This window comes from Protopterus annectens, chromosome 6.part0 (genome assembly GCF_019279795.1).
Source record: "Protopterus annectens isolate FY-2018-M chromosome 6.part0, PAN1.0, whole genome shotgun sequence".
Classification (NCBI taxonomy): Eukaryota; Metazoa; Chordata; order Ceratodontiformes; family Protopteridae; genus Protopterus; species Protopterus annectens.
The window spans coordinates 161,708,359-161,723,981 of record NC_056737.1 but is presented as its reverse complement, the minus strand read 5'-3'; the positions used below and the strand labels follow the sequence as shown (position 1 = coordinate 161,723,981).

General features: G+C 38.0%; 1 protein-coding gene across 1 annotated transcript in view; it reads left to right on the top strand.

Moving 5' to 3' along the window:
- The window catches only part of LOC122803780 (echinoderm microtubule-associated protein-like 5), a 3,919,718-nt gene that overhangs the window by 503,512 nt on the left and 3,400,583 nt on the right, over positions 1–15,623 (top strand). Inside the window, exon 4 of the mRNA XM_044073467.1 lies at positions 10,109–10,177. Coding sequence (XP_043929402.1) covers positions 10,109–10,177 — 69 coding nt within the window. The remainder of the gene's footprint in view (positions 1–10,108; positions 10,178–15,623) is intronic.

Genomic DNA, 15,623 nt, shown 5'->3' with positions numbered 1-15,623 from the left:
GTAGACGTGCTGACAAAAGTTAAAGTATTGTAGAATAAGGGGAATCTCACGTAACAGGAAGATGAGAAAATGCAAAATTCTAAAGAGAAAATAAGGGAGTATCTAGATAATATGCATCTGTATAGAAAAATTGGTATTATGCAACTATTTTTCGATAATAACTCCAGAAAACAAAATCATTTAGCACAACAGCTTAGGCTGGTAGAGAGAGTTGTTGCCAGACTTAGGGAGCCTTTAATAAGAAAAATAAACAGAGAGCCTATAGAGGTATTAGAGATATCTCAGAAGTTTTATGAAAATTTGTATACAACAGAGAAATGTGGAAATCAAAAAAGAGCATACAGTGGATATTAAACGTGTATACACCCCTGTTAAAATGCTAGGTTTTTGTGATATAAAAAAATGAGACCACAATACATAATTTCAAAACTTTTTCCACCTTTAATATGATCTGTAACCTGTACAATTCAATTGAAAAACAAACAAATCTGTTAGGGGAAAAATATAAAAAATAAAAAAATGTACAATAAGCTGGTTGCATAAGTGTGCACACCCTTAAACTAATACTTTGTTGTAACACCTTTTGATTTAATTGCAGCATTCAGTCTTCTTGGGTACACACCTGCCATCAATTAAAGAGACTCTGAGTAACCCCAAATAAAGTTCAGCTGTCCTAGTAGGATTTTCCTGACATTTACTCAGTTGCCTGCTACAGAAAAAGCCATGGTTCGCAGAGAGCTTACAAAGCATCAAAGGGATCTCATTGTTGAAAGGTATCAGTCAGGAGAAGGGTACAAAAAAATTTTCATAGCATTGGATATACCATGGAACACAGTGAAGACAGTCATCAAAAAGTGGAGAAAATATGGGACAACAGTGATGTTGCAAAGAACTGGATGTCCCTCCAAAATTGATGAAAAGACAAGACAAAACTGGTCCAGGAGGCTGCCAAGAGACCTACAGCAACACTGAAGGAGCTGCAGGAATTTCTGGCAAGTACTGGTTGCGTACTACATGTCACAACAATCTCCTGTATTCTCCATTTGTCTGGACTATGGGGTAGGATTGCAAGACGGAAGCCTTTTCTTACACAGAAAAAACATCCAGACCTGGCTAAAATTTGCAAAATAATTCATCAGGTCTCCCAAAAGCATGTGAGAAAATGTGTTATGGTCTGATGAGACCAAGGTTAATCTTTTTGGCCACAATTCCAAAAGGTATGTGTGGCGCAAAAACAACACTTCACATCACCAAAAGAATACCATCCCCACAGTGAAGCATGGTGGTGGCAGTATCATGCTTTGGGGTTGCTCCAGCTGGAAATGGGGCTTTAGTCAAGGTGGATGGAATTATAAGCAGTTCCAAATCCCAGTCACTTTTGGCCCAAAACCTTCAGGAATTTGCTAGAAAGCGGAAGATGAAGAGGAATTTCACTTTTCAGCATGACAATGACCCCAAGCATACATCCAAATCAACAACAGAATGGCTTCAGCAGAAGAAAATTAAAGTTTTGGAATGGCCCAGCCAGAACCCAGACCTAAATACAATAGAAAATCTGTGGGGTGACCTAAAGAGGGCTGTGCACAAGAGATGCCCTTGCAATCTGACTGATTTGGAGCACTTTTACAAGGAAGAGTGGGCAATTATTGCCAAGACAAGATGTGCCATGCTGATAGACTCCTACCCAAGAAGACTGAATGATGTAATTAAATCAAAAGGTGCTTCAACAAAGTATTAGCTTAAGGGTGTTCACACGTATGGAACCAACTTATTGTATGTTTCTGATTTTTTTATATTTTTCCCTTAACAGATTTGTTTGTTTTTCAATTGAATTGTACAGGTTATAGGTCACATTAAAGTTGGGAAAGGTTTTGAAATGATTTATTGAAGTCTCATTTATTTATATCATAAAAACCTGGCATTTTAACAGTGGTGTGTATACTTTTATAGCCAGTGTATATAGAATTATTTATGGAAGACTTAATTATACCAAGATTAGAAGCAGATGAGGCTCAATAGTTAAGAGAAAGTGAGATAATAATGGTGATGTATAAAATCAGTCTGCAGAAAGGTCTCTAGGAACAGGTGGTATTCTTGTTGAACTTTGGAAGTAGGGGGTAAGAAAATGATAAAGATCTGGAAGGTTTTGTTTAACAGTATTTTAAAAGGAAGGGAAGTGCCGACATTATGAAAGAAAGCTGTGGTGGCTGTAATACCTAAAGACGGTAAAGACTCATCAGACCCAGCTTCATGTAGACCCATTTCAATTTTAAACCATGATTATGAAGTGTTTATGCCTATAGTAGCTAAAAGAATGGCAATGTTACCCAAAATGAAAAGTTATGCATCAGTGTAGTTTTGAGGGGATAGGCAAACTTTTTATAACAGTAATAGAACAGTTATAACTCAGAGGGAAGCAGAATGTTAAGAAAATACTGCTATTTTTGATGGGTCTTGATGAGAGAAAGCATTTGACAGAGTAAGTAGAGATTTTCTGAGTAGGTCTATGGAAGCATTTGTATTCCTTTATATAATAAGATTTGTTTGTGTCTTCGGCTTTTCCCGGTTTGGGGTCGCCACAGTGGAACTCCGGTCTGCTAATGATTGGCAGTAGAGTTTTTACGTGCTGGCTTGCCAGGCCTAATGCACAACCTTCAATGAAGGAACGTGCGTTCATGCATGTCGCCACACAGAAGTCGCTCTAACTGAGAATCGAGCGGGCAACGTCTAACTGTGAGGCGACAATGCTACCGCAGCACCACCACTGCAGTATGAAGGATCAGATGCAAGAATTAAAGTGTAAGGGTTCCTCTTTGATAAGTTCAGTCTGAACAAAAGAACAAGGCAGGGGTGTCCTTTTTCCCCTTTATTATTTGCTTTATATTTAAGCCCTTGGCAAAGAAAATAAGGGCCCCAGAAATATCAATTATACAATTGTGGTAATCAAGAAAAGTTGGCATTATTTGCAGATGATTTAATTTTGTACCTGCTAAATCCAGAAAAGGACACTTCAGTGTTCAGGAACATTGTGAGACAGTTTCAAGTCTTTTCAGGATAAAAAATAAAGATAAAACAAAGGCTGTAGCCAAAAATTATGTACCCACATATGAATTGGTTAAGCAGTACTCATATTTATGGGGACGTGATAACATTAATTATTTAAGAGTATGCATTAAAAAGGCTTCTGTTATGGCAGCTAAGGATATGTAGGAAGAGTGGCTAAACAAAAAATAAAAAAAAAAACTGAGAAACTGGAAGTGCTTATTTATGGATATGGATAAGTAAGATAAAAGCAGTGAAAATGCTTTTATTTCCTTTAGTTTTATATACAGATCAGGCATATTTTTTATCAACCAGAGAAGTTGTGAATGATAATAAAGAGTTGAAGGAATTTATCTGGAAGGTATAGAAGCCAATAATTAAGTGAGGTAAGTTGATCCTTCCAATAGTGCAGGATGGTTTAGGATTACCTAATTTGAAGGGATATTTTAGAGCTACACAGTTAAGACACATATACATAACACAAGCAGAAGGTTATAATTCAAAGTGGAAAGGAATGATGATGATGAGGCAGGAAGGGCAAATAAAGTAGCAGAAAGCATTGTAAGAACTAATCCAGCATGAGAATGAAGAAAGGAGATTATGCCAGTAGGGATAACTGCAAGTAGGGCTACAGAGAATAGGCAAGTGGGGGCTGGAATATACTGGGGAAAACTGGCAAAAGAAGAAAGGTACTGGAAAAAATAATTAGAGAGGGAAAGATAATAGAATGGGTTGAGACTAAGAAGACATTTAGACTGCAGGCTACAGAATGTCTTCCCTACCAGAGATTTATATCAGAGCATAAGTAGAAAGAGAGGGGTAGGGGAATCCTAAGTAAAAAAAAAATCCGCTACGGTAGAGTTTTTAGTTAAGTCTAGAACAGAAATTGCAGTTAAAAAAGGGATAGTTAGTATGTCATATAAAATATTGCACAATGCAGGAATCAGTCAGAGGAGGCTAGAAAAGACTGGGAAGAGAGATTCATAGGTTCATAGGTAGGTACTAGGCTATCGGCCCAAGGGCCTAAGTAAACTTAGCCAACAAGGTTCCCTGGCTTACGACACCCAAGAAAGTTATTTTTGTGTGCCACTGTTGAGCAGAGCCACAGAAGTGATCCCTGGGGTGTATTTCCTATTTCCCATCCACTCATCAAGATTTTTCTTGAAGAGTGCTAATGAGGAACTTTGCTTGACATAGATGGGTAGCTTGTTCCAGAGTATGGGAAGTCTCTGGGACAGGAATCTATCCCTCCAGCATGTTCTGTTTATTGTGGTGACAAGGTTTAGGTCCCTAGAACGTGTGGCTCGGAGGGATTGGGATTTCTTTAAGTGTAACATGTCCAACAGCTCTGGTTTTGACATAGCTCTATATGTTAGGCAGAGATTACCTCGGAGTAGGCGATATGCTACGGAGTAAAGCTGTAATTTTTTGATACGGTCAGTGTAGGTCATCTGTTTGAGACCAGTATCCTCTTTGTAAGGTACTTCTGTGGCCTTTCCAGCTGCTGCAGATGTCTTGTGAAGTACATTGGATAAGCAATTCACATGGAAACATTGGGATGACATATGTATGGCTCCCGCATAGGCAACAAAGTCCAGAGGGTTTAGTATTTTTGCTTGGAAGTGTTTGAATAGGTATTCTTATAACCCAAGCAGACTTCAAAGATTTTTTTTCCTGTGGCAAATGTTGATGGTGTGATGGGGAAGAAAAAAAGTAACTGGGATCATGTTTTGAGAGTGTAATAAATTGGCAGATTTTAAAAAATTCTCCACAGAGCACTTTCAGTAATGTTGGGTGAGTAAATGGATTTAACTAAGGAAATGGTTTCTTTGAGCTGGGACACAGGATCTGAATTGCCTTGATATAGTAAGATCTTGTTGAGTTTAATTCTAGTGGCTACCAAAAAACATTTTCGTGAAAATGGGAATTACAGTCATTTGTATAGCATATTGTAACAGAAATAAAATAACTGGAAAAGGTAGGGATCAAAGTGCACAGAAATAAATGGAAATTGTTGATACAGCGCATATAGAATAATGTTCAGTAGGAGAAGTGAGATTTAAAGGAAGGCAGGAATTGAGCAATTTATGTAATGTTAGACTGAAGATAGTTATAAAAAAGAACATATGGAAGCATGTTAAATTGGTTTGCTTTCTTTTATATTATTGTGTGTTTGCCTGTGTCTTAAGTGCCAATTTAATAAATGTGTTAAAAAAGAGGAATATGTTGAAATGACTGGAGTAGTAGTCATTTCATTTTTTTTCACTTCCTCAGTATCTAGCGTCAGAGATGTGCTTGGAAAGTGGCTGCCTTTTGGGGGAAGAGGTGTGGAGGCACTTTGCACATGAAAGCTTGAGGTCATTATAGGATCACTGCTGGCAAAAATGTGTTATAACTTGTGTGCATCGTAATTATTTACCAACTACAAGTTGAGATAGCAAAATGTTACTGTAGGTCTTAAATGTTTTATTCTTTTCTTAGAAAGAAGCTATCATTTTAGGGGCATGCAGTACACAATAGCAATAGTTATAGGTATACCTTCTGAAAGGGGCACAGTACACATTGATAGCATGCGTATTTTGTCACCAAACAAGTTATTTAGAATATTTTTTAAAATCTTTATAATTATTATTTTTATTATTATTTCTATGGGCTGTCTTAAGGAAAGTGAAATATGGTTACATGAAGCTAAGAAAATCCAGCATTTCACAAGGCTTTTGTTGTTCCATTTAGGCATATCTTGTTTTTACCATGGGGTTGTTTGACCATCTCTTGCATGGGGCTGTTTGACCATCTCTTGCAAAGTGTGGTGAAACTTCTGTGCACTACATTATCATTAGGCCAGAAGGTATTTTTTCCTCTAGCCAAGGCAGCATTTATATTACTGCATACAGAGTGATGTACTTATGTATGGTGTATATTATGATGTTACCCATTTTTCATTGTCAGCAGACTTGTAGCTTGGATGATCAACATACTGTCAGCAGGGTCTGTATTAAATAGACAACATTTCAAAATCTCAAATTCTCACATGAGCAGAAATGCAGGAAATCGAAATTGCTATTGTGTGGGGCTGTACCCCCCACACCCCCACTAAATATATATTCCAACTCCGAGATCGCACTACAGTGAGGAAAGGGCAAATATTCCAATCTTCACTGTACTGCGATCCAAAAAAACAAACATTGAGTTTGTGTATTTAGGCTCATTTAAACGTTCGACATTCTGAACTTTGGTTGATCTAAAGTAGATCCTGTCAGCATTCATACATTGGAGTGAATGCTGACAATGTCAATATGTGCTTGGCTGAAACTGTATTTTTTTCTTTAATTAATCTCCACTGGATTTTCAGAATTAGTTATTTTTAACCCAGCTACTGCTCTGATTTTCTGCTGTGGCTTGACTCTTACTGGGGTGTAGTGTAGTACCTCTGAGTGCTGGTCCTCCTTTTTTCTGCTACAGAAAAAGCCATGGTTCGCAGAGAGCTTACAAAGCATCAAAGGGATCTCATTGTTGAAAGGTATCAGTCAGGAGAAGGGTACAAAAAAATTTCCATAGCATTGGATATACCATGGAACACAGTGAAGACAGTCATCAAAAAGTGGAGAAAATATGGGGCAACAGTGATGTTGCAAAGAACTGGATGTCCCTCCAAAATTGATGAAAAGACAAGACAAAACTGGTCCAGGAGGCTGCCAAGAGACCTACAGCAACACTGAAGGAGCTGCAGGAATTTCTGGCAAGTACTGGTTGCGTACTACATGTCACAACAATCTCCTGTATTCTCCATTTGTCTGGACTATGGGGTAGGATTGCAAGACGGAAGCCTTTTCTTACACAGAAAAAACATCCAGACCTGGCTAAAATTTGCAAAATAATTCATCAGGTCTCCCAAAAGCATGTGAGAAAATGTGTTATGGTCTGATGAGACCAAGGTTAAACTTTTTGGCCACAATTCCAAAAGGTATGTCTGGCGCAAAAACAACACTTCACATCACCAAAAGAATACCATCCCCACAGTGAAGCATGGTGGTGGCAGTATCATGCTTTGGGGTTGCTTCAGCTGGAAATGGGGCTTTAGTCAAGGTGGATGGAATTATAAGCAGTTCCAAATCCCAGTCACTTTTGGCCCAAAACCTTCAGGAATTTGCTAGAAAGCGGAAGATGAAGAGGAATTTCACTTTTCAGCATGACAATGACCCCAAGCATACATCCAAATCAACAACAGAATGGCTTCAGCAGAAGAAAATTAAAGTTTTGGAATGGCCCAGCCAGAACCCAGACCTAAATACAATAGAAAATCTGTGGGGTGACCTAAAGAGGGCTGTGCACAAGAGATGCCCTTGCAATCTGACTGATTTGGAGCGCTTTTACAAGGAAGAGTGGGCAATTATTGCCAAGACAAGATGTGCCATGCTGATAGACTCCTACCCAAGAAGACTGAATGATGTAATTAAATCAAAGGGTGCTTCAACAAAGTATTAGCTTAAGGGTGTTCACACGTATGGAACCAACTTATTGTATGTTTCTGATTTTTTTATATTTTTCCCTTAACAGATTTGTTTGTTTTTCAATTGAATTGTACAGGTTATAGGTCACATTAAAGTTGGGAAAGGTTTTGAAATGATTTATTGAAGTCTCATTTATTTATATCATAAAAACCTGGCATTTTAACAGTGGTGTGTATACTTTTATAGCCAGTGTATATAGAATTATTTATGGAAGACTTAATTATACCAAGATTAGAAGCAGATGAGGCTCAATAGTTAAGAGAAAGTGAGATAATAATGGTGATGTATAAAATCAGTCTGCAGAAAGGTCTCTAGGAACAGGTGGTATTCTTGTTGAACTTTGGAAGTAGGGGTAAGAAAATGATAAAGATCTGGAAGGTTTTGTTTAACAGTATTTTAAAAGGAAGGGAAGTGCCGACATTATGAAAGAAAGCTGTGGTGGCTGTAATACCTAAAGACGGTAAAGACTCATCAGACCCAGCTTCATGTAGACCCATTTCAATTTTAAACCATGATTATGAAGTGTTTATGCCTATAGTAGCTAAAAGAATGGCAATGTTACCCAAAATGAAAAGTTATGCATCAGTGTAGTTTTGAGGGGATAGGCAAACTTTTTATAACAGTAATAGAACAGTTATAACTCAGAGGGAAGCAGAATGTTAAGAAAATACTGCTATTTTTGATGGGTCTTGATGAGAGAAAGCATTTGACAGAGTAAGTAGAGATTTTCTGAGTAGGTCTATGGAAGCATTTGTATTCCTTTATATAATAAGATTTGTTTGTGTCTTTCGGCTTTTCCCGGTTTGGGGTCGCCACAGTGGAACTCCGGTCTGCTAATGATTGGCAGTAGAGTTTTTACGTGCTGGCTTGCCAGGCCTAATGCACAACCTTCAATGAAGGAACGTGCGTTCATGCATGTCGCCACACAGAAGTCGCTCTAACTGAGAATCGAGCGGGCAACGTCTAACTGTGAGGCGACAATGCTACCGCAGCACCACCACTGCAGTATGAAGGATCAGATGCAAGAATTAAAGTGTAAGGGTTCCTCTTTGATAAGTTCAGTCTGAACAAAAGAACAAGGCAGGGGTGTCCTTTTTCCCCTTTATTATTTGCTTTATATTTAAGCCCTTGGCAAAGAAAATAAGGGCCCCAGAAATATCAATTATATAATTGTGGTAATCAAGAAAAGTTGGCATTATTTGCAGATGATTTAATTTTGTACCTGCTAAATCCAGAAAAGGACACTTCAGTGTTCAGGAACATTGTGAGACAGTTTCAAGTCTTTTCAGGATAAAAAATAAAGATAAAACAAAGGCTGTAGCCCTGGATTTTAAGAGCTTTTGAAAGGGGTGAGGTCAAAAAGAGCAATGAAGCTTTATGTAAAGTCCCGCAGGTCATGTTAAACTATAGCAGTAATACTAGTGATATCTGCAATATAGTGAGGAAGAACTGGAACATCTTGACCAGTGATAGTACACTGGGGGGCATAGTGGGACCTCAGCCCACTTTTAGGTACAGAAGGAATAAAAACTTAAAGGATCTACTATGCAAGGAACCTTCCGTGCCAAATGTGTCCTATGCTTTACCATACTCAACAGGAACGAGTAATTGTGGATTATGTAAAGCTTGTCCCTACGTAAATAAAGGTACTGTTTTTATACATCCCATTACCCAAAAAGTGTTTCACTTTAAAGGAAGAGCAACCTGCCCTACAACCAACATAGTATATTTAGCAGAATGCTGTCAATGCCAAGGTTTTTATGTGGGTAAGACGAATAGCATGTTCAAAGTAAGGATTCTTCAGCATCTTTCCAGTATTAGGAATAAAGATGAAAGAAATGCGTTATGTAGACATGTGATTTTGTATCCCACACATACATTTAAATTTAGGGTTATTGTAAATGTTAAACCCAGCACTAGGGGGGTGATATTGTGCTTCACACAGAAACTGTAGAAACAAAATGGATTGCTAGCTTAATGGCAAACAGGAAGCCAGGTTTAAATGATTACATACCAATTAAGCCTATTTTGAAAAATAGGCGTGTCTTTCACTGAATGTGCTTGCTATTTCTGAATGTGATTGGCTTTTATATGTATATAAGTGAACCATCTCATTCATTTTATTTATCTGAAGAAGGGTCATCCCGAAAGCGCTTATCTTGTGATTTTAAGAATAAAGAAGATTTTTTAAGCTGTCAGCAGTGTCCAACTTTGCTTCGTTTTTCTTCATTTGTGCTACCTGCTTAAGTTGGACTTTGGCGTCTTACTGGGTATTTGTTTTCTACTTAAAAAAAGAAAAACTTTCCAGTAAATAGTTTTCAGAATAAATATTCTTATGTTTATGAGCCCATATTGTATCAGCTGTAATGTTAAGTTTTATTTACTTGAGTTGCAAAAAGTGTTCAGGCAAAGAATGTGAAGTAATTCTTGTTTTCTAAAGAATGTATTCAATTCATATTACTTTGTAAATGTATTGTGCATTTTTATTACCTGTGAAGCATATTTATATGTGCATATTAATTTACAAAAACTTTGTGGTGGATTCTCTTTTCCAGATCTTTGATGTCTCATGGGATTTGTATCAACCTAACAAGCTGGTTAGCTGTGGCATAAAACACATTAAGGTAATCTGGGTACTGTGACCTAAGCTTTATATGTTTGCAAATACCCGCAGCTTTGTTCTTACAATTCTTTTGAATGTCAGTTTGGAGTTCTGTTTAAAATAACTTTTATTACAAACACATTTACAATGTGTGTTTGGCTCATGTGTCTGTGAAGGTGTGTGTATGTGTGGATCTATACTAACCATGACATTTGTTTGAATCCCATTTTGGTGAATCTCCAAATGATAAAATCAAATTGATTAAATCCATTGGTTGAAAGTGAATTTAGTTAAAATTGGATAGTTACACCTATTTATTGGTGTTACCTATTCATAATCACTTCTGTTATGGTGTCTTTTTGTACACTGGCAGTGATTCCCTGTGTGTGGCCTTTCCTCTTCGCTCTATGATTATGTAATTGAGGAGTTAGTATATTTAAGTAAAGCGAGGTGTGGAGGGATTTTTAAAACATTCTGCCTTGGGTGCTTTTCACTGTTTGATGTTTGTTGTTTTCAACTAAAGGGTCATTCAACCAAATGTCATAGTTGTGTGTGTGTGTGTGTGTGTGTGTGTGTGTGTGTGTGTGTGTGTGTGTGTGTGTGTATAGAGCTGTTTATAATCTCTAAATACTGAAATGTCGAATTTCAGTATCTCAAGACTATAAACCCGAATGTTTCAAATAGCGAAAGTTCATAATCGTAAATTCGAATATCTCAAATTCACGGTTATAGCCTTACGATATGTGATGTCCAGGATTGTGGGTTTATGGTGTGCGGTGCCGTGTGTGGATTTAGGTGTTTTGTTAGGTAAGTGAGTGTTTTGTAAGGGATTTGAGTCGAGGTTACAGTGTGTTTGAGTGTGCTGATGTGTTTGTTGTGTGTGTGAGGGACTGGAGAATGTGCGTGTGTGAGTTTGCTTTTGTTTCCTGTTTGTGCGATCTCGGAGTTAGTATATATAAGTAGGGTGGGGTGTGGAGGGTGCAGGGCCTACTTATGTGTGTATGAGTTGTGTATGTATGTAGTTTTCGTTTGTTTATGTTGTGATGTGGGTGTTGTGGTGTATGCATGGTGTAGTTTATGCGGTTTGTTCGATGATTTGAATTTTGCAGTTTTGGGCTTGGGGTTTTGTAGTTTCGGTGTTTTGTGGATCAGGTTTTATAGTTTCGAGATACTAAAATTCGATGTTTCAGTATTTTGAGATTATGAAGTGAATCCATACATATATATATATATATATATATATATATATATATATATATGCATGTGTGTGTGTTGATTATATATTCTTATGATCAGCAAAGAAATAGGCAGCCTACAGACACTGGACCCAACCCAGTTTGGCTTTGTCATGTAAAGGTCATGCCTACTAAACCTGGTGGGCTTCTTTGAAAAGGTGACCATGGCAATGTATGAGGGGAAAACTGTGCATACCACCTACCTGGGTCTGGCAAAGGCATTTGATACAATAACCTGCTCAGGTTTAAATGGCAAACTTGCTGAACGGGGCATAAATCATAAGCCATTGGATTGCCATCTGGCTCACAGACTGGACTCAGGAAGTCAGGATTGGTGATATCACCTCCACTGAGAGATTGATTACCATTAGGGGTACCTCAGGGCTCTATGCTGCAACTGCTCCTATTTGGCATCTGTTTCTCAGAGGTAAAGGCTAATGTCAAGATCCTCTGGCTGACCATATATGCAGATTACTGCAAACTGATGGATACCATAGATTCCCCCCATGACACAAACATCTTACAAGAGGGTCTAACACAGATAAATGACTGGTGTCAAAGCCATGGAATAAAGCTCAGTGCCACAAATAAATTATAGTGCCTTTTGGGAAAACTGTTACCCAGGCTAATTACTTTATCAATAAGACACCCCTAAGAGTTGACCCAGTAGTCAGGGATCTGAGAACATATGTGGACAATAATCTAGCTTTTGAACAACATGTGGTCAGGGTAGTAAGAAAATCATGTTTCTTCACTCAGCTTATAAGGAAGGACATGGCATCCAGGTCCAAGAAAGTCAAAGTGCCACTTTACCTGGCCTTTATCAGGCCCATCATTGAATATAATGCCCCCTTCAGTGTATACCTGACCAGACATATGCAACTGCTGAAATGCCCACAATGGTTCCTTACCAGGAGAATCCATGGTATAAACACATTGTCCTATATGAATCATATTAAAGCCCTATTTCTATACTTTGTCTCCTCCAGGTTACTGAGAGGCGAACTATGCCTGGCTTATAAGGCATTCTTGGACCCAGCTCTGATGGATCTTTTGCACATCAACAAAACAAACATTATCAGAAGTACTAGATCCAAGGATTTAAATTTTGTTTATGACATAAATAAGGAATGTTGGCTCGACAGATATTTGTCCCAGAGTATCTCCATGCTCTGGAACAAGTTCATCCATGTGAAGCAGAGTTCACCCCTAACCCTGTTTAAGCATAACCTTGACCAGTGGATGGGAAATAGGAAATTTAACTTGAGTCTGCCCTCCATGTCTCTGATAGACAGAGGCAGATAATAATAGCCAAACTGACATACTGCCCCACATAACCTCTAAAAACTTTGTAACTAGCATACCCCATCCTAATAAAAGTCCATGATACATAGGGACACAGTTGGTTTGGATTGCACAGCTTGGCTTATAAAGGCCTTGGTGGTTGTTAGCCTAGTATATAACTATGAACCTGTAATGTGTATGCATACATATATACCTGTGCAAAAACACACATACAGGCACACAGACACATACATTGCCAGGCAGGACCCAGGAAATTAGGATTGGTGATACCACCTCCACTAAGAGATCCGTCACCAGCAGGGTACCTCAGGACTCCATGCTGGGACCACTCCTGTTTGACATCTATTTCTTGGAGAGAAAGGCTAACACACAGAAACACATGCACACACACACACACACACACACACACACACACACACACACACACACACACACACACACACACACACACACACACACACACACACAATATGTACAGTGGCAAGATGTGTGCATTGCACGGATCAGATTGCTTCAGCTAATATATCTATTTTAAATTAGTAAATAAGTGGGATTCTTAATTTGCCAGGTAGGTGGCATGACATGCAAATAAGGGATGAAAATGTTTGTGTTTCTCTGCAGTAATTTTTTTTTTGATTTCTGTAAAATATTGTAAGGTGATGCTGCCTTATTTTCTGTCTAATAAGCAGATTTGCTCAAATGTATTAAATGTATTTATTGATGGCATTTTTAATTGCTGAGCATTTAATTTTCTTCCATTTGTGACAGCATTTTTAACATTATGAGATGAGTTCCTGTTTTAATTGAGCTGTTAGTCTGACACACACACACACACACACACACACACACACACACACACACACACACACACACACACACACACACACACACAAGCATACTGTATTAAGTTGCTTTGACTGTTTTTTTTATTTGTCTTGAATGTTTTTTAATCTTGACATAACTGTATTTCTTGAACATGTTGACATTTTTTACTACTGTTTTACTCCAATTAATTTTTCTTTTGAATTTATTCTAGTTATAACAAGTCTGAGTTAGTTACTGAATGTAAAATGTTACTAAATATGGAAAAAGTAAATATGTAGGTGTATCATAGTCATTTGCATAACTGTGTATGCATACACTTAGGAATATTCATATTTATTAACCAGTACAGTTTTAGGCTTTGTTTTTAAAAATTATTTTACTTTAAGTTTATACTTTTAGAGGTTGTATTCTTACAATTTTGTGTAATTATCTTGGTATACTAATGGTGGTATTTCGACATTAGACACTATATATTGTTCTTATATTTTTACAAGTTGAATCTTTCAAATGTCAACTGACATTTCAGTGATCATTAATGCTCAGAATGCAAATTCATTTATTATTTATTTATTTCCAGTTTGATGACCGGGGAGGTCAGACCGGGGAGGTCAACTGGGCTCAGAGAGCCCATTTTCAGTGGCGGCCCAGGGAGAAAAGCTCCACAATACATAGTTTAATTAAAGATACAGAAAAGTAGAGTAAAAACAGTTACAAAATACAAATACATTTCAAGTTGGAGACGTATAATGTACAATGGTCACATAACTTATAAATTTTGAGGATATAAAGTATATATTCATTTCAAAGAGAAAAGAGAAAAAAACTCTATACATTATATACATTGGTAGCAGTATCGTTGTATTAGCAAACATTCAGAGTGAACCCATGTATTTAGAAATTCCAGATGGAGTGAAGGTAGAGTAGGCCAGGAGGGGAGAATACAGTTGCATTTCCAATTAGAAGAGAGGTAAGAATAATCAAAGGGAAACAAAGAAATCACAATTTATAAATCGCCCCCTGCAGCTGATGGTACTGCAGTGAGGTAAGGGCGGGTTCTCCCATCTCGCACAGACAAATGCATTTTGATCATCTCTACCAGCATTTTATCCCTGCATCGAAAAGAAAATTTGACCAACTGCCTTACAGCAGTTGTGCTATTTATGTGAACACTGATTTTTTGTTTATTTGTTTTGTTTTGCTGAACCTATATTTTAATTTTTTTCACTCCTAGCTTCTGTACATGGTGATGTGCTGGTAGATAAATGCCAATTTATATCATGCTGCTGAGTGAACAACAGTTTAAACAGGTATATACTGAAGTGCAGCAGGAGCTGAGTAGGAAACCTATGAACTCCTGACTTTTTTGTATCATTTGCTATACATGTTAGGTTTGAACATCAGTTTAAATGGACCATTGTCAAAGCAATGGGTGGCTGCAGTGGTGCAGCAGGCAGCATTGTTGCCTCACAGCAAGAGGTTCTCTGGTTCGATTCTTGGCTGGGGTGCCTTCTGTGCGGAGTCTGCATGTCCTCCCTGCAGTCATGTGGGTTTCCTCCCACATTCCAAAGACACGCAGTAGGTGGATTTAACACTCCAAATTGGCTGTAGTTGTGTGTGTGTGTGTGTGTGTGTGTGTGTGTGTGTGTGTGTGTGAGTGGTGCTAATGAACTACCATGGCAGGGCTAACCACCCAGTAGTGTAAAACTTGGCTCGAGATGATTGTCACTGTGGAAGTGACATCCTGACCCCATGTGCAAAATGGGAAAAGGGGTTGAGGATGGATGGATTGTCTAAGCTGTGGGAGCTGAGTTGGAAGCCTGGGAGTAGTGCATATCTGCCATTGTACTGCTTGTCATTTTATTATTAGACTAACTTTGTTGAGATCCTGTTGGAATAGCGGCTAGTTGTCTTGTCTGATGCTAGTGTTACAAACTTCATTTTTGCCTTTCTCTTGAGTTGGACTCGTTCTTAAACATGTGTCTGCCAGTGTAGGTGCTTTGGATTTTATTATCTACCTGGGATGTCTACTATTTTCTATTACTTATGTGATTCTGTGAACCAGCAGCAACTGCTTTCAGTGATGTACATCTCACACAGAAGTAC